Genomic DNA, 18,591 nt, shown 5'->3' with positions numbered 1-18,591 from the left:
AAGAAGAGAGGTAGATTGAAAGAAAGAAATAGGATTCCATGAAAAATGATTTAAACAAAATTGGATAAGTAAGATGAGAGAGACTAGCACAAATTTGATTTGATCATTCACCACTGGTAGAAGATTACACAATTACGGCGTGATAGACGACAAATACAAGAAGAGCTGCAGAAAAACGAAGTTAAGGTGATCGAATAAGTACTGAAATGGCACTTATAATTGCAAGGCAAAGGACTGTTAGAAAAGTACTGAAAGAATGAATAGGATGGTGGATACGTATGAAAACAAACGAGATGACGTGGAAGATGAAATACACAGAGTGGGAGGGATATAATTGAAAAGAATATCATAACTTTGTTCCAATGGCTCATTCAACATAAAGAAGTTCGATGATGTAAAGCGGAATACAATGCCACTAGAGGATTATGACAATGAAGGCATGGATGACAAGACATAAACTAGAAGTATAGGAATATACAATGGAAAGTGAAGTGAATCTATGAGACATATTGATAAATTAAGTTACAATGGATTTTGAGCAGGTTTTTGTAACTTGAGTCAGCATTACATTGAAGAATAAAGAACTTTAATACTGGGAGATGATAAAAAAACACGGAAACTTAAAGAAAGGCGCTTAATTTCAAGGAAGATAAGTTGAAAAAGTATAACAGAACTTTAATTCTATTTCCTATGGTTCCCCATCGCTGGGAAATCGTTTCAATAGTAATGCTGAGGACGTATATACAGGGTGATTCATGAAGTTCTCCCCCCACTTCTACAGCACATTGTACTAGTAAAAATAATGAAAAAATGTTATATAAACATAGGTCCGAAAATGCTTCGTTAGCGAGTTACAGCTAGCGAAAGATTTCGCCTGAATTCCTGGGTAAAGAGTAAAATAAAGCCATACTGAACTTTTGGAAAGGTTAATTAACTAAGAAATATCGTGGATTCTTATGTATTTTTACCTGATAAAGCTAATAAAATAGGTTTCAGAACTGTACCTGTATTAGTTTTTGAGGGATTCAGGGTTAAATGCAAAAAATTGGGGCACGAAACAATGTTTTTTTAAGTTTGATATACAATAACTTTGTTAAATTGGTAATAACATTAATTGTAGAGAATTTAATTCTGAGAAAATTGGTATAATCAAAGTCTAAAATAAAACAGAAACAAGTACCAAAAAATCGATTTTATTCAGTATAATACATTACTAGTTTTAAGCAAAATTAATCAGGTTGGGCCAAGCGTACGCACCTTTTTATAATAGATGTTCGAAAATGAGGCCATCATTATCAGTAGACCTTGCGCCCTTTGCGGACCGCGCCCTGATTGGTCGAGAGGGGGTCACGTGATCCAAGATGGCGGCTAAGCTCCGCCCCCTGCGGGAGAAATTCCCACATGTGCGGGAGAAATTCCCTCATGTGCGGGAGAAATTCCCTCCTCACACTCTTATCCTAGTGTTTTGGGGTGATTTTGGGTGTCAAAATCGTTGTTTTTTTCGTAAAATCGGTGATTTTGGGTGTCAAAATTGTTGTTTTTCGGTAAAATCGGTGATTTGTTGGGTCCGGTGAGGGAGAAACGAGGGACGGAGGGAATTCCAACATGGCTGCGCCCATGTATCACGTGATCAAAAAAAAAAACCATTATGGCTGTGCCCACGTAAACATAACCTCACTTTTTTCTCGGCGGGGATTTCAAATAAAACGACTCAGTAAAGATAAGCTATTTATTGCTACATAATCAGTGGTCACCGTGGTCAGCCTCCGGGTCCCTTGCGGTTACCTGTAAAAAAAAACCAGACATGTAACGACTGCAACCGCAAACTTCCTATTGGCCGGAATAAACGCGTCTCTGATTGGTCTAAAATAGCCGCCAAGCACTCTGATTGGCCGGTGTTCTACACAGTCGGCAGAGATTTCCCTGTCTCGCCAGTCTGGAGGTGAACGTCAAAGAGGTAAGACCTATGTCGCTCTGTTCCTTGATATTGCACAACATTGTGTAAAATTATCAAGACAAGTAAACCTCGCTAATTACTAATATAAAATAAATAAGACAGTGCTTACCTACCTAGTTACCCAGATATTATTTTTTAATATATTACTGTTGCAATGGAATCTCAACCTATTGAAGTGGGTCCAGAGTCTCGTATGGAACTGGATCCTGTAAAAGTACTAGGAAAATACGAGACGTATGTAAAAAGATACAGAGTTTACGGTACCAAGACCACCTTCAAATTTAATACAGTACCAGATAACGTAAGTGAAATAGACTGGATAAAAACCGGATTTTCCAAATTAGTCGATGACATAAAATCAAACTGTTCAGATTCAGACTACCTGGGATTTACACTTCACAGTTTAAATTTGAAAACCAAAGAGCCAGGTTATGTAGCGTTTCGGCCGGCTCATCAAGTCAAAAGTGATGTTTTATTCGAAATTTTTGGTGGCATAATTCAAAGTAATGCCGATTCCGTAAAGTCAGCTGATACGTTTAGAGTAGAGTGTACTAGAATTAATCTTCCTGTAGGTAGTGCTAGAGTAAGACCAGGTTTTTATAATAACTTTGAAGAAGAATGTAAAGCACGTAGAGGTATCGTAGTCATTAAGAATAGCGATAGTCTGTGTCTGCCCCGAGCTATAGTGGTAGCAAAGGCCAATGCTAAAAAAGATCCCGAGTATGAATTGATAAAAAAAGACAAAGGCGCGAGACAAACAACAAAGGCGAAAAAATTGATGGCGAAAGCCCGAGTTCAAATACCGAAAGAGGGAGCGGGGGTCCCCGAACTTAATAAATTCCAAGACCAACACCTCAAAAAATATAATATTACAGTTTATAACTACAACCGTAAAGGCCGAGAAGTGTATTTTAATGGTAATAATGAAAGTGCTTTGTACAAAATTAACTTGTTGTATCACGAAAACCATTATAATGTAATAACTAGCCTAACTGCAGCTTTTGCGTGCCGTTTCTATTGTGAAGCATGCCATGTCCCTTACGACCACAAAGGTGTACATAGGTGTTCAAATATCTGTCCTGCATGTCAATCCGTTTCTCTTCTCCGCCTTGTAAAGAGGAGCATGGGGGAATTTTGTGCCCTGACTGTAACATGACCATGAAAAATCAGATTTGTTTCGCGGCCCACAAGAGTGAACGTTGTAAGTCGGTAAAAAAATGCTTACAGTGCCAAAGACTTGTGTTTTTGAACAATCGTAAGTCAAAACATGTGTGCGGTGAAGTGTTTTGTAAAATCTGTAACGAGTTCATGGCCCCAAACCACCAGTGCTACATGCGGGTCGACACAGGAAAACCCAAAACCAAAGACTTTCTTTTCATTTTCTTTGATTTAGAGACCCGTCAAGATGAAATTTTAACGGAAGAATCTAGAGTTCATAAAGTTAACCTTTGTGTTTCTCAACAATTTTGTTGGAAATGCATTGGTGGGGAAAATTGCCAAAATTGTACCTCCCGCACTCGTGTGTTTAGACAAGACCCTGTAGTAAGATTCATGGATTACGTAATGGAGGAGAGAAAAAAATTCAAAAACGTATGTGTAATGGCTCATAACGGTCAGGGTTTCGACTTTCAATTTCTGTTAAAGTACGTTCTCGAACAATCAAAATTCACTCCAGAGCTAATTATGCGTGGCACTAAAGTCATTCTTATGGAATTAGATAACGTCAGATTTATCGATTCGCTAAATTATTTCCCCATGGCCCTCTCTGCACTACCCAAAGCCTTTGATCTCCCCCCGGAGAAGAAGAAGGGTTACTTCCCTCATCTTTTCAACACTTTGGCAAACCAAAATTATGTAGGCCCCATACCACCCAAGGAGTACTATTGCCCTGAATCAATGTTTGAGAAGTCTTACAAAGATTTTGAAAATTGGCACAACGATCAACTTAAACAAAATGTAGTTTTTGACTTTCAAAAAGAGTTGGTCGAGTACTGTATCTCCGATGTGGAGATACTGGCGCAAGCGTGTATTAAGTTTAGAAACATGTTTTTGAAAGAATGTAATGTAGACCCGTTCATAGAAGCCGTCACCATAGCCAGCGCCTGTAATTTGGTTTTTAGACGGAATTTCTTAAAACCCAACACTATTGGCCTAGTCCCAAAGAACGGATACCGTATGGTTGATAACCAATCGCCTATTGCTTTACAATGGCTTACTTGGGAGGAAGACCAACGCGGTATTAGGATCCAACACGCAGGACGGGAAAGAGAAGTAAAAATCGAGGGATTAAAAGTAGACGGTTTTGACGGGGAGCGCGTATACGAATTTCAGGGCTGTTATTTCCATGGGTGCCCAAAATGTTTCAGATACGATAGGGAAGCATCCTTGCCCGATGATCCCTCAGACTCCCTGCACTTAAGGTTCGAGAGAACCAAAGCTAAAATGGCTCGTCTCCGAGCATCCGACTATGAAGTAATTGAAATGTGGGAGTGTGAATTCAATAAAATAAAGAAAGAACAAAAATTGGATTATCTAAATTCTCTCCCCATCCTAAACACACTCCCGCTCAATCCCAGAGATGCCTTCTTCGGGGGAAGGACAGGTAATGCTAAAACCTTCCACAAGTGCGAGGACGGGGAAACAATTCAGTATGTAGACGTTTGCTCCTTGTACCCGTTTGTCAATAAGTTTTTTGCCTTATGTTTTATCCCATCCAAAAATCTTTGTAGGTGACAAGGAGTGTAGAGAAAGAGGCATGGAGGCCGAAGGACTCCTAAAATGTAAAGTATCGCCTCCGCTAAATTTGTACCATCCCGTCCTCCCTACACGTATGAACAATAAATTAATGTTTGTCTTATGCCGTACATGTGGTCTAGAAATGCTAAACACAGACTGTAATCATAGCACCGAAGAAAGAGCATTGACAGGGACATGGACGATGCAGGAAATGAGAAAGGCTGTAGAGAAGGGGTATACCATCTTAGAAATGTACGAGCTTTGGGATTATAAAATCATTACTTACGAAGACGGTGGCCTTTTTACCGATTTTGTAAATAAGTTTCTAAAAATTAAACAGGAGGCATCGGGCTACCCCTCCTGGTGCCTCACAGAAGAGGATAAAGCCGTGTATATTCAAAATTATTATAAACACGAAGGTGTCAGACTCGACCCTTCCAAAATTGAAAAAAACGGGGGTCTTCGCTCTCTCGCAAAATTGATGCTAAATTCGTTTTGGGGAAAATTCGGACAGAGGGAGAACCAAACTAAAACTTCCATCATTAGAGAACCCGACGAGTTTTTTAAATTACTAACAAGTCCCGGGACACAAGTAAACGTCATTCAAGAAATTAACGAAGAGGTCCTCCTTGTTAACTGGCAGAACATAGACGAAGTCGGTGAATCCCTGCGAACCGTAAATGTTGTGCTCGCGGCCTTCACCACCGCACACGCTAGACTTAAGCTGTACAGTTACTTAGATCGAATAGGCAAACAAGTACTTTACTATGATACCGATAGTGTATTGTACATACGTAAGGAAGGTTCGTACAGTGTCCCCACAGAGGACTACTTGGGCGAAATGACCGACGAGTTGGCCGACTATGGTCCAGACTCATACATAGTAGAATTTGTTTCCGGAGGCCCCAAGACTTATGCCTATCTTGTTTGGTCCACTAATAAAAACGCACTAGTTGAAGTTTGTAAAATAAAAGGCCTTACTCTAAATTTAAAAACTAGTGAAAAACTAAATTTTTCAAAATTAAAAGAAATGGTACTTTCTGAAAGCAAGCAATCATTAGAGATCACTGAGAACCGCATTAGGCGTACTAAAGACAGAAACATAATTACCGTAGAAGAGACTAAAATGTTTAAAGTGACTGGACCAAAACGTAAACACGAAGGTAAGTATGAAACTCTACCATTCGGTTACAGTAAAAGGCTAAAAACTTACAAGTAACTACACTCTGATCCCATTAGTCGATTCGCTCGCATCTCCTCTGCTATTCTAAGTACACTCCTCCGATCCTCCGTAAGTTCACAGACCCGCCTTCCACATATCAGTGAACTTTTTCAAAGTCAAGGTAATAACTCTTTGTTCATCTGACATGCTGACACTAACTAACTAACTAACTGACTGACTTATAAAGACGCACGAGCCTCATACTCCCCACTATCACCGTCACCAATCGCAAGCGTGAGTCCTGTTCCATATATTGATTCTTAAAGACTTGCACATGACAAGGCTATGCCCCGGACAGCTTCAGGGGTTCTGGAAGCGCGAGTGAATGAGACCTCTAAGGCCGGCGTAAAACCTGTAAGCCCTGGGGTCACGAATGAAGGTCACTGGCGCGGCCTAACAGCCCGTAAACCTGAATGTTGTGTGTGAATGAGACCTCTAAGGCCGGCGTAAAACCCGTAAGCCCTGGGGTCACGAATGAAGGTCTCTAAGGCAGGCCTAAACTCTGTAAGCCCTGGGACCTGAATGTTGTGCGTACGACAGAACCCCTGGAGGTACCCCACTGGCACGGCCTGACCTAGAGAGAGACTATCTTAAGGACTTACCTACAGCCTCCAAGTATTTCAAGAACATTGCATTGTCCTCCTCTTCGTCGGAGTACCACCCGACGTCGTAGTCTTCTATAGGTCCCTCGAAAGGGACACGAGACCCTGATGCTGAAAAAAATCCGATACTCTGAGTATCTATCTGATTGAAAATCATTAGTAAACTTTTGAAACAAGTATTACGTACCTTTAGCGGTCGGCGATGGAGGCGGTGGCGGAGGAGGCGGTGGCGGAGGAGGCGGTGGCGGTGGAGGCGGTGGCGGAGGAGGCGGTGGCGGTGGAGGCGGTAGCTCCTTGGCGAGGTACTGCCACAATACCACCAGCACAGTTGCCAACATTGTAACTGACTGACTGCGTTACAGAACGCGAGAGCTTTATGGAAGGGAGAGGTCACATGACCTCAAGTCAATGTCGCCGGGGAGGTGCGAGTGTTTCATTCTAACTCAAACCATGGCCGAGTCTAGACCATTCCAGCCACACTCCCTGTTTGACCTCGCTAAAAAAAAAAAACCGTGGTCAAGCAGTTCCGTAATGACTTCCGTGCCCTTATGAATTTAGAGGTACCACGAACGGTCATGGACGCTCTCATGGAGGAGCACGGTAAATATGACTGCCTCAGTGCTGAGTGTGTACTGTACACACCACTTGGAGGTTCACACTCTTACTGCGACCTAACGTGTGCCATCACAGGTCTGGCTATAGAACCTTACTTCCGGATGTATTTTGAAAGTCTACGCCCCAACGCCTCCATTATCCATTTGATAAGATACCGTATGACCCCCAACAGTTACCTTCTCGGTACGGAAAGAAACCTTGCGCTAGAGCCGGAAGTTTTGATCCATACGGAACATGTATATTACTTTTTCGCTATCTAGCGATGATATTGAACATCTAGACAGGACATTACGCTGTAGGACTTGCAGAAGGTCTCTGCTAAAAAATGCGTGGAGAGGTAAATGCAACTGCCTCCGCTAAACCGTCTAAGCAACAAGGGATGGGACAGTATTTGATCACCGGGCGACAACCAGTTACTTCTGGACTGGCCCTCAAAATCAAATACTGTTTAACCTGGGCATCGAGCATGCTAGTGTTCGATGTGGGTGTTCCAAACCACACCACTTAGACGAATATAAATACCGGTATACAGATTATTTTTTCTTCATTTACAAAATGGACGCGATAGCGAAAGAACTGCACAAACCGGCTAGGCGTAATTACCCCAGACGCAGGGTTACGCTGAAAGGAATTAATGACCTGTATCAAGCCGACCTTGTAGAGATGATACCTTACTCGAGAGTAAACAGAGGTTACAAGTATATACTGACGATGCTAAACTGTTTCTCAAAATTTGCGTTTGCCGTTCCTATAAAGAACAAGACCGGCGCTGAAGTCGCGCATGCACTAGAACCTATACTGTCTAAACACAAGATGAAAAACTTTCAAACGGACCACGGTAAAGAATGGTACAACAGTCACGTTAAAAAACTTTTAAACAAACACAGCATTAACCATTACTCTACCCAATCACATTTGAAAAGTTTCTATTGTGGAACGTCTAAACAGAACCCTGAAAGAAAAAATGTACGAGAGATTTACGGCACACGGTAGCTACGAGTGGTTAAGTATTTTACCAGACATAGTCAAGGAGTACAACAGTAGTGTGCACAGGACAATCGGTATGAAACCAAAAGATGTTAGACGAAAACACGTAAAACAGATTCTCGCCCGCATAAATAAACATAATAAAGTGGTTAAAACAAAAAATCCCAAATTCCGTGTAAGCGATCAGGTTAGAATTAGCAAATACAAAGGTGTATTTAAAAAAGGATATCTACCCAACTGGTCAAATGAAATATTTACAATATTTGCGATAAAACCTACAAAACCTGTAACGTATATATTACAAGACATAAGAGGTGATATTTTGCAAGGCGGTTTCTATGAACAGGAACTGATAAGAACCGCAACAGGAAATGCCTATCTCGTTGATAAAGTACTCCGGCGGAAAGGCTCCAAGGTCTTGGTGCGGTGGCGCGGTTTTGACGATACTCACAATAGCTGGGTAAACTCCAAAGATATTATTAAACCTAAAAAAGAAAGTAAATTATAAAACATGATGCAATACCGTGGAACCGTCATTACCAAAATGAAGCTCGTAAAGCAAGCCACGACGTTTAACGTCCACAACATGGACGAGTATATAGGTAGCGGTTTAAGTCGCAAAAACAAAAAACGGTCCGCTTTTACCAGACTCGATAAGAGGTTTAATTGTAGGTCCTTCAAACTGTAGTAAAACAAACGTGTTATTCAATCTGATCACCGATCCGAACGGATTACGATTCGAGAATGTGTACGTATTTTCAAAGTCATTGTACCAACCAAAGTATCAATTACTGACTAAAATTATACCGAAGGAAGTAGGGTATTTCGCGTACGACGATAGCTCCCTGGTCATTAAACCGGACGAGGCTAAGGAAAACTCTTTGATGATTTTTGACGATATAGCTTGCGAAAAGCACGGCAATATCCGCAGTTACTTTGCTATGGGGAGGCACAAGAACGTAGATACATTCTATCTCGGTCAAACCTACAGTCACGTACCGAAACAGCTGGTCAGAGACAATGCAAATTTCATAATACTCTTCAAACAGGATGATATGAATCTACACCACGCTTACAGTGATCACGTCAATACCGATATGAGATTTGAAAAATTCAAACAGTTGTGCAGTATGGCGTGGAAGGACAAACACGGTTTTATCGTCATTAGCAAGGACGATGACATTGATAAAGGGAGGTACCGAGTAGGTATAGACAGTTTTGTTCAAGATCTATAATGGTGAGGATCTACACTTATAACGACATCAGAGGGTTCTCGGACCAGAGACTCCACAAAGTCAACTCAAATCTGTGTACGTGGTACTACCCGGACAAGAAAAAATTTTGCGGTAATTACTGTAGCAGACGACCACCACACGGTTTCCTTTTCAATAGAAGGTGTTGGAGACACAAACGCCAAGGACAGTACAGTGCAACCATTCCTCCTGTAATTCTGTTAATGATTTCGTCCAGCGAACGGTTTTATAACCGCGATATCTGGATAGAATTTTTGAAAAAGAGCCAAGAGAAAGGTGTACCGTTTGAACTCGTTGTATACCACGAAGACATGTTAAAGTGTACTGTGCGGGAATCGCAGAACCTCTTGTCCCGATTCAGACCGTTTCCAGACCAATTCGGTAAGCTTGTACCGTTGAGAAACGCACACGGCGGTATATACTTTGCCCAAGTCTGTATAAAGATGTTGGAGTACGCTTGTAAAGTCCCACACACCTCACGTTGCATCATTCTCACGGAGCGAACTATACCTATTAGGAAACCCGTTACAATCTACAGACAAGTATTGGCCTCGAAATGCTACAGCGACATCAGCTATAACGTGGCGTACGGGCCGGTCCCACGTGGACTACCGAGAGGCGAGAGAAACAAAGAGTTTGCGGCTGTAAATAATCTGTGCCAGAGCCTCTTTACTTCAGAATTTCTAAAGGTGGCCTTACCAACTGTCCCTATGTACTGTGAAATGTTCGGAATAAGTCTGATGGACGGAGTGTATAGTATTACAAACCGTGATCAGTTTGAGGCGTGGAGGAGATTTACAGGAGCCAATCCTTGTGAGTTCTGGCTACTCAACTCATACCTGATCCATATACACGGTAGGGTGAGGAACCCTATCGCTCGGTTAAAAGAGTACATGGATAAGACGGTAGAGAATGACAAGTACACGGTGGCTGAGATCCCGCAGTGGAGAGACGGATGGAAGAGGACGTTTGTATTTAGATCACGAGCGCAAGTGCAAATACCGAGATCAGTCTACTTCAGGAAAACTGGGTACGGTAGCGTCACTTGGTGACATTATACACTACCTTAGAAAACACAAGAAACGCGCAATGTTTTTCAGACAAGTCGAACTACCGTAGTTAAAAGTGTCAACTCAACACGGACACGGTCAGTGTGCAATATGGAGCCAAACAAGAAGAAGAAGGTAAGATTTGACGACAGAGTGAAGGTTCATTTCGTTCCAAGATACGATGAGTGCAGAGGTATTGATGTATCACATGTTTTTTGAGCAAATGAGGAAAGCGTATATAAATGTTAAACGGACAGATGGTGGCATCATTGATAAAAATGGAGCGGAACGAGAAACAGCTTACAGCCGAGATATCAAAGTTGAGAACGGCCATCAGGCGAAAGTATAAGGAGTTTAAACAAGGGACTCTGTCTACCGAGATACGTCTGGAAAACCAGTACAAACCACTCCTGTCTGAACTGCGAAAGAAAACCAAGAATTCCGAAAATATAAAAATCGAACCTGAGGAAGAGCAGCAGGAGATAAAAGAGGAACTCTTCTCTCCCGCTGTAACATCATCTCCGAGAGTATCCGCTTACTTACAGGACGACGAAGTGCTGGAGACTAGTGATCCACCTTTACCCGAAGCAAGCGATATCCTTTCCACCGCTAAAGGACAACTAGAGGCTTCACAATGGGTGGAAAACACATTCCAAAATGCACTTACAGTCAAGTACATGAAGTCACTGATGAAGGACATTCCCAGTCAAAGAAAGATTGATTCCATATACGGACCACGCTATGATAACGGCACACTAATGATTGGAAACAAAGTGTTAAATTTCGATAGTAACGGCAGTATAGTCATAGATGATGTGTACTACAAACCTACGAAAGGTCTGTACGAATTGGTCTTTAAAAAACGCGCACCGTTACATTACGATGAAACTGATTTGGTCACTTACAAGGATACATTGAACAGGACACACGCTCACAAAAGAGGTTACAATTATAAAAGTACCATAAACCGTAACAAATCGACAAAATACGAACTTGTCATTTCAAAACTATTTCCCAAAGCTTACTCGGGCAAAGGCTTCAAGGACATGTCAAACCCTGATCCCGTGTATTACGACGATCCGAATGAATTGTGTGAGAGATTAAAGGTTTTAATAGGTTCAGCTGAGGCGGGTAATACGGGTCATAAAAACGAAATTATAAACATCGTGGAAGAGTTGAGGGAGTTGAAACTCATTCGTGGTAGAGGAAATTCCAGGTATAGAGCATTGGTATAAAAAGTAAAGGATGTTCTCTTAGATTACAGTTTTCAAAATGAGCGTGGACAAGTTTGGTCGCACCGGTGGCGAGACCGGTAAAAGAGGCCCTCCTGGGGTCGGGTTTCGCATAACGGTAGACGGTGATTACGATATCAAGGGCAAGCGGTTATGTAACGTGGCCGACGCCCAGCAGAGTCTAGACGCTATAAACCTGCAGACCTTGGACAAGAAATTAAATGGCACTAAAACAGATATGACCCGGTCTATGCTCAAGACACTCAAACTCGATGCCAGAAATAACAGAATACCTAACGTAGCTAACCCTACGAACGAAGCGGATGCCGTCAATTTGCGAACGCTAAATAAAAGAACATTAACGTTCGATACTGAGATAATAGACGCTAAAAAGAGAAGAATAATCAACCTGAGCGATGGTGAAGGATTAAACGATGCCGTCACTCTGTCACAACTACATACTCTTACACCTATGAAGAGTATTAGAGATTCTAACCGTTACTTTCAATAATTTCAGACTCTGCAGCGTTGGATGGCCAGTCGAGCCTAAGGACGCTACGACTAAACGGTATGTAGATAGTCGTATACCCCAAATGGGCAAAGACGGGCATTGGAGTTTTGGACATAAGCGTCTGAGCGAGATTGAAGAGCCTCTATACGAGGGTGAAGCTGTTAATCTCAAATACTTTCAAAAACACGCCATGACCAGAGCGGTGCAAGATTGGAACGCGCAAACCGGTAAAATCACTAATCTGAGAGATCCTACCGACATGAGTGACGCGGTGACCGTGAATTACCTAGTGAGAGTACTGAGCGAAGTCTATTACGGTATGTACAAACTACTGGCTCCGACGCTGGACGCTATACACTTAACCGATAAAGACGAGTGGATCAGGTTCAACATTGTCAACCCATACTTTAGAGACCCGGTGAGCAGGGTGGTGAGATCGAGATATAAGTAGGTTGTTGACATTTTTACCGTCAGTTTACTTTAGAACCTGGCGAGATGCGGTTCTCGGTATTAATTCTGTGTGTAGCTCCTCTGATAGCTGCTAATAAAACTTTGTTGTACTTGGAGAAATACGGCTATCTCAACAGCAACGAAAACATCGCTGACTAACAATATTAAGGACGCCATTACGAGGTTTCAGGAGACGTTCGGACTACAGGTGACCGGATATGAAAACGAGGAGACGCTGAAGCTGATGGACACACCCAGATGCGGTAACTCGGACGAAGGCATAGCCCCGTTTTCCGTGAACCCATTAGTTAAATGGAACTCAACTCGGGTCACGTGGAACATGATTGGCTCTGGCATCCAGTATGCCAACATCGTTGAGAGAGCGTTTTCCTTGTACTCCAAGCACTCTGCTCTCGAATTCCGTAGAAGTTACAGTAATCCCACTATAATGGTAGTGATTTCCCCTAAGAAACACGTGGCGTACTACCTTAAAAGCACTTGCAGTTACGATTTTGACGGTCCGGGCGGTGTTCTCGGCCACGCTTTTCTCCCTCGACCGTGGCTGAACCAATCGGATATACACCTTGATTTCGAAGAGGACTGGGACTTTACAATGAATATACCCGCACCGGAGAAGACTTCGTTTCTTTACAGTGATGGTCCACGAAATAGGCCATGCTCTCGGTCTTCAGCATTCGTCTGTGTTACGATCCGTAATGTTTCCGTCCTATTACCAGCCATCGGGTATCAACAACTTGTACGAATTTGATTTGGACAGAGACGAACAGCTTGCAATTCAGGTTTTGTACGGACCGCCTGTCCCCTCCTCCTCCTCCTCCTCCACGTCCACTACAACATCCACTACTACTACGACAACAACAACATCAACTACCACTAGGTCTACCACGCCTACACCTACAGAATTGGGACATTTGTAATTTACGGCACAAACTCAACACGTTCTTAGTAGTGAGAAACAGACTGTACGCGTTTTTACGGTAAATACGTTTGGATACTCAGCCTGAACGAAGCCCATAGAACGCGTGAAGAGTTTACCAATCCTCTGATAATTACAGAGTGGTTGACGTTCTTACCGTCGAACTTTAATAATGTCTCAGCCGTGTACCAGAGACCGGACGGAGACGTAGTCATGATTGTGGACAGGACTTTATACGTTATAGATTACCCGTCACTTAGACTGTCCAATCAAAGACCCATTAGCAGAATCGTACATAACAGAATTAAGAAAGTCAATGCAGCGTTAAACAGTAATATGGGTAAGACCTACTTCTTTGTCGATGACAAGTTTGTCGTAGAGTTGAAGGAATGCACCCTCACAGGCACCATGTTAGGGATGACCTCAAGCGTACTCCCAGGTGTTCCAGGATCTATAAAGGGTGGATTCAGGTATATAAACGGTCGTATTTACTTTATAACAGACAGTTACGTGCTGGAGTTTGACGAGTTTTACCGGTACTGTCACGAAATCCGAGGCGGACATCTTCGACGTACTGCAGATTACTTGTGTGCGTGAATCGCTACTCAAACAGTTGTATAAAGTGATACGGTATATAAATGGCGAATCACAAGCGTAAATCAAACAGAGTGAAACGAGCTGTCAAGCGGGGCAGAGGTATAGTGACCAGCGCGCTGAGAAACGCACTGCCCGCTGTAGGCACCATAATAAATCGTGCTGTTGACGCTTTACCAGTTGAGTTACACCTCCCCGGCGGTTTTCGGTACTGTGGGCCAGGCACCAGGTTGTCTGAGAGACTTGCACGTGGCGATAAGGGTATTAATAAGTTGGACGAATTCTGTAGAATCCACGATATAGCGTACTCGAAATATACGGATTTGGAACACCGGCGAGAGGCCGACAAAGAATTGGCCAGAAGAGCTTGGCAAAGGGTGAAATCAGGAGACGCTAGTGTAGGAGAAAAGGCTGCGGCCTTAGCAGTGACTGCGGCCATGAAAGCTAAAACAGCGTTTGGGGGTGGGAGAAAGAAAAAAACAAAGACAAAGCGAGGGAGGGGTAAGTCAAAAGGGCGAGGTCTCTACCTGAAACCTTACCCAAAGAGGGGAGGTGGTGGTGGGGTGAGGAAAAGGAAGAGGTGTTGTAAAAAAAAAACAACAATCTCGATACCGATAAAACCTCTAACAAACCACGAATTGATCCGTTACGCGAGGTTACTCGATATTCCGAACTTTCGAGGTGTATACATGAGGGACACACTGCCCAAGACCCCGCGGCTGTACGAGTCGGCCATAGTAAATCTGGACAGTTCACGAGGTGAAGGAACGCACTGGGTCTGTTATAATAAACTAGGAAATAGAGTGTACTACTTTGACAGTTTTGGTAATCTGAGACCGCCGGTAGAACTCGTATCTTACTTTGGGTCCGGTGTCAGTGTACAGTATAACTATGAGCGTAAACAGTCTGATGACTCAGTAGTCTGCGGACACTTGTGTTTGAAGTTTCTAGCAAATAATGTTTTCACTTAGCGGTGTGGCCCCGCACGTATCTTGTGAGGTCTTTCCACCAATGGATTTGAGCGATGGGGAGTACGAAATCGGCCTAATTGACCTGTCCACGTACTATACAATTCCGAACATTGAAAAGGGTGTAAATGACAAGTTTCACTACGGAAACGGTAAAGAGATAGTAATAGATGAAGGGTCGTACGAAATTGAAAACATCGAAGAATATATCAAGTCGCACATTGACGGAGGCGTGACGTTCAGTCTTAAGGCAAACAATAACACTCTAAAGGTCCGAAGTATCGTGCAGTGAAGCGATACATTTCGAAATATCGGGATCCCTAGCTCCTGTACTAGGTTTCACCGCGAAAATGCTCGAGCCTAATAGAGTCCACATGTCCGACCTCCCCGTCAGTATTATGACGGTAAACACGATACGTGTTGAGTGTAATATCGCCCGAGGATCCTTTCAAAACGGTGTAGAAGGACACGTGCTGCATGAGTTTTACCCTGAAGTCGCTCCAGGGTATAAAATAGTCGAGAAACCGAGCACAGTCATCTATTTACCTGTGAACGTCCGTAGGGTGAACAATATAGCTGTCTCTCTCAAAGACCAGACCGGTGAATTGATAAACTTTAGAAACGAACCGTTATCGTTACGTATACACATAAGGAAACGGCAATGGGCCTAGTATTTAGAGAAGTGCCGTACACCGTTCCCCTCATTCGATCACAAAAGACCGCGGTGTTAACACCTAAGAACATCAAGTTTATTAGATCGCTGGGTTTTTAAGTATGGCTCTGCTATCGATAGAATCGGCCGTCGAGTACGATGAGGCGATAACCGGTTGGGAGTTTCACTCTCACAAACCGTACGCCTCGTCAACTCTAAAGAATAACGACGAAATCAGGATTCCAATCAGTCAACAGGATATAATTACAGCACCGTTCGAAAGCAGTTTACACATCAGCGGAAAAGTGCGTGCCAAGAAGGCAGATGGGGCCGCGGTCAGTGTTACATTAATAAACAACGCTATTGCATTTTTATTCGACGATATAAGGTACGAGATCGGTGGTATAGAGGTTGACAGGGTGAAAAATGTAGGTATTACAAGTACAATCAAAGGACTGATTTCCATCAGGAAAGAGGAGGAGGCTGGTCTCTTGAATGCATGTTGGCTAGGTCCGGGTGAAACCGGTCAGGCCAGTGAATTTACATATTCAGTGCCTCTAAAACTGTTGCTGGGTTTTGCCGAGGATTATAAAAAGATCGTGGTCAATGTCAGACAGGAACTGATTATCTTGAGGTCGGCTACCGACATTAATGCGGTCAAAAGCACGGATGCGGTTAACCTCGACTTTGAAATAACCTCGCTCTACTGGCGTGTTCCACACATTACTGTATCCGACAGTTACAAATTGAAATTATTGCGTGTTATTGAGAAAGATACTCTGATTCACCTGCCGTTTCGGTCCTGGGAAATTCACGAATACCCCTCTTTACCACAAACGACTCGTCAGAGTTGGACGATAAAAAACGAGCTCTCAAATTGAGAAACCCCGCTACGTTGTTTTGGCATTTCAGACAGGAAGAAAAAATGATCTGAAAAAGGATGCGTCTTCTTTTGACCGTTGCGACCTGACAAATGTAAGACTGTATTTGAATTCGCAATATTATCCTTACGACAATGTCCACGGTGACTTGTGCATTTTTTACGAGATGTTTACAAGATTCCAAAGCTCGTACTATCAGAAACCGGGAGCGCCTACCGTTGATTTTGAAAAATTCAAGTCCCGCGCCACCGCTCTATGTGATTGATTGTTCTAAACAGAACGATTCGATCAAGTCGGGACCAGTAGACGTGAGATTGGAATTTGAGGCGAAAAATAATTTTTCCGGCAAACACGACGGCGTACTGTCTCCTCCTGCATGACTCCCACATGGCGTACACCCTGCTTACCGGTAACGTAAAACGTATGATGTAATAGTGGTGGTGGTGGTGGTGGGGATCGTGGTGGTGGTGGGGATCGTTAGGTATAAATTGAGCGACTCCTACGCCGATGTACATTACCTACCCAGTGTTGAACACTCTCGCAACGATGGTGCGGTTATACATTCGCGGTTATAAGGAAGAAGAAGAGAGGAAAATATTGGGACACACCTCGACTGTACTAATTTTACATCCTATACCGACTTTTACGATGTTAAGGACTTTACCAAAATTGAACTTCGTTTTGAGGTAAACGATGAGCCCGAGGCCTACGACACGGATGATGAGAATAGTCCTATTAAACAGGCTCTAAATAGGTATAGGCAGGGTATAAAAGCCGGAGTGTACACTTCCTTGTGGAAGCACGGCAAGATGAAGATATGTAAATACCTCGACTGTGCTAATTTCACACCTAATAGCGCGTTGTATGATGTGACGGGTTTTTGACAGAATTAGGGTTAGATTTTGCAGAGAGGATGATGTGAAGCTGAATGGGTATAAAAAGGGTATAAAAAGCCGGAGTATACGCTTGCTTGTTCAAGGACAGAAAATTTAAAGGGTGTAGATCCATTGACTGTGCTAATTTAACATCCCATCGCGACGTCTGGGATGTGAGAGATTGTGACACAATTTATGTCTCTTTTTTGATAGATCCTCTCACATACGAACGGGAGGAGAAGGTGGAGGGGGAAGCACCACCTGCTAAAAAATCTCATTGGTCGGAATAAACTCGTCTCTGATTGGTCTTAATTTGGAGGTTTAAAAGTATATAAGGGGTACTGTGGGAAGGTACGGTCATACAAGACCGAGACCGAGACCATGGAGGACCCATCAACGGCTATGGACCTGGAGCCTACGAGGATCCCAAGACGCAAGGAGCCTATAAACTCGTTAACGGGAATTTTTTCTTAAGTCTGTTTACTTTATTGATTGTGATCTTTCAAAGTGTGTGATTGTGGGTTTTGTTAAAAACCGGGGTGACTCTCTCGGAATACTGTTTAAGGGTAAAAAGGGTTGCGTTTATTGGTCATTCGATGTGTTTAATGAGTTTTCACAAACACTTCAATAGCATTAGTCTAGCCTTGGAGACCTCACATAGGTTTTACGTAAAGGCGGATGGTGGGGAGGATATCAAGGTCATCAACGTATTTGGTAAGCAATGTGTGTTCATCTACGACGGTGAACATTCATTAACGCTTAACAAACACGAGTGGAATTAGTTCACTGCCAACATCCCACTGATGCACATCGTATTGAGAGATCTGTTCTTGATTGAGGAGCCTGTTAAAACCGCAATTGAAAACAGTGACAGTGACCTCCTCCCTAGTCACATAGCTCACAGGCTGTCTCTCGAAATTGAACTTTTCAAACGGTGGCCAAATGGAGGCGATAGTTGAGTTTCACGCTTTTAAAGATAATGACAATCGATTTATTGTAAAAGAGTTTGTAATAATCAGTCATCTCTTTCGTGCACACATCGTATTTCAAACCTCCATACGATAAGGGGG

General features: G+C 42.9%; 1 protein-coding gene across 1 annotated transcript; it reads left to right on the top strand.

The window, feature by feature from the left end:
• The first annotated feature begins 7,092 nt into the window (after positions 1-7,092).
• Positions 7,093-17,811, top strand: LOC124361116 (matrilysin-like). Its single transcript, XM_046815151.1, has 3 exons — positions 7,093-7,235; positions 12,732-13,327; positions 17,735-17,811. Exons 1-3 carry the CDS (start codon positions 7,093-7,095, stop codon positions 17,809-17,811), a joined length of 816 nt encoding a protein of 271 aa, XP_046671107.1.
• Positions 17,812-18,591: the final 780 nt, after the last annotated feature.

The sequence above is a fragment of the Homalodisca vitripennis genome, chromosome 4 (assembly GCF_021130785.1).
Source record: "Homalodisca vitripennis isolate AUS2020 chromosome 4, UT_GWSS_2.1, whole genome shotgun sequence".
Taxonomy (NCBI): Eukaryota; Metazoa; Arthropoda; class Insecta; order Hemiptera; family Cicadellidae; genus Homalodisca; species Homalodisca vitripennis.
The sequence above is the reverse complement of the archived record's forward strand: the minus strand, read 5'-3'. Positions and strand labels throughout refer to the sequence as shown.

Bases quoted from the DNA above. Each gene is read 5' to 3' on its own strand.
- LOC124361116 (XM_046815151.1), top strand. From the start codon at position 7,093: ATGGACGCTCTCATGGAGGAGCACGGTAAATATGACTGCCTCAGTGCT. The intron at 7,236-12,731 runs GTATTTTGAAAG...TTGTACTTGGAG, and splicing joins ATAGAACCTTACTTCCGGAT to AAATACGGCTATCTCAACAG. The intron at 13,328-17,734 runs GTAATGTTTCCG...CTTTTTTGATAG, and splicing joins ATTCGTCTGTGTTACGATCC to ATCCTCTCACATACGAACGG.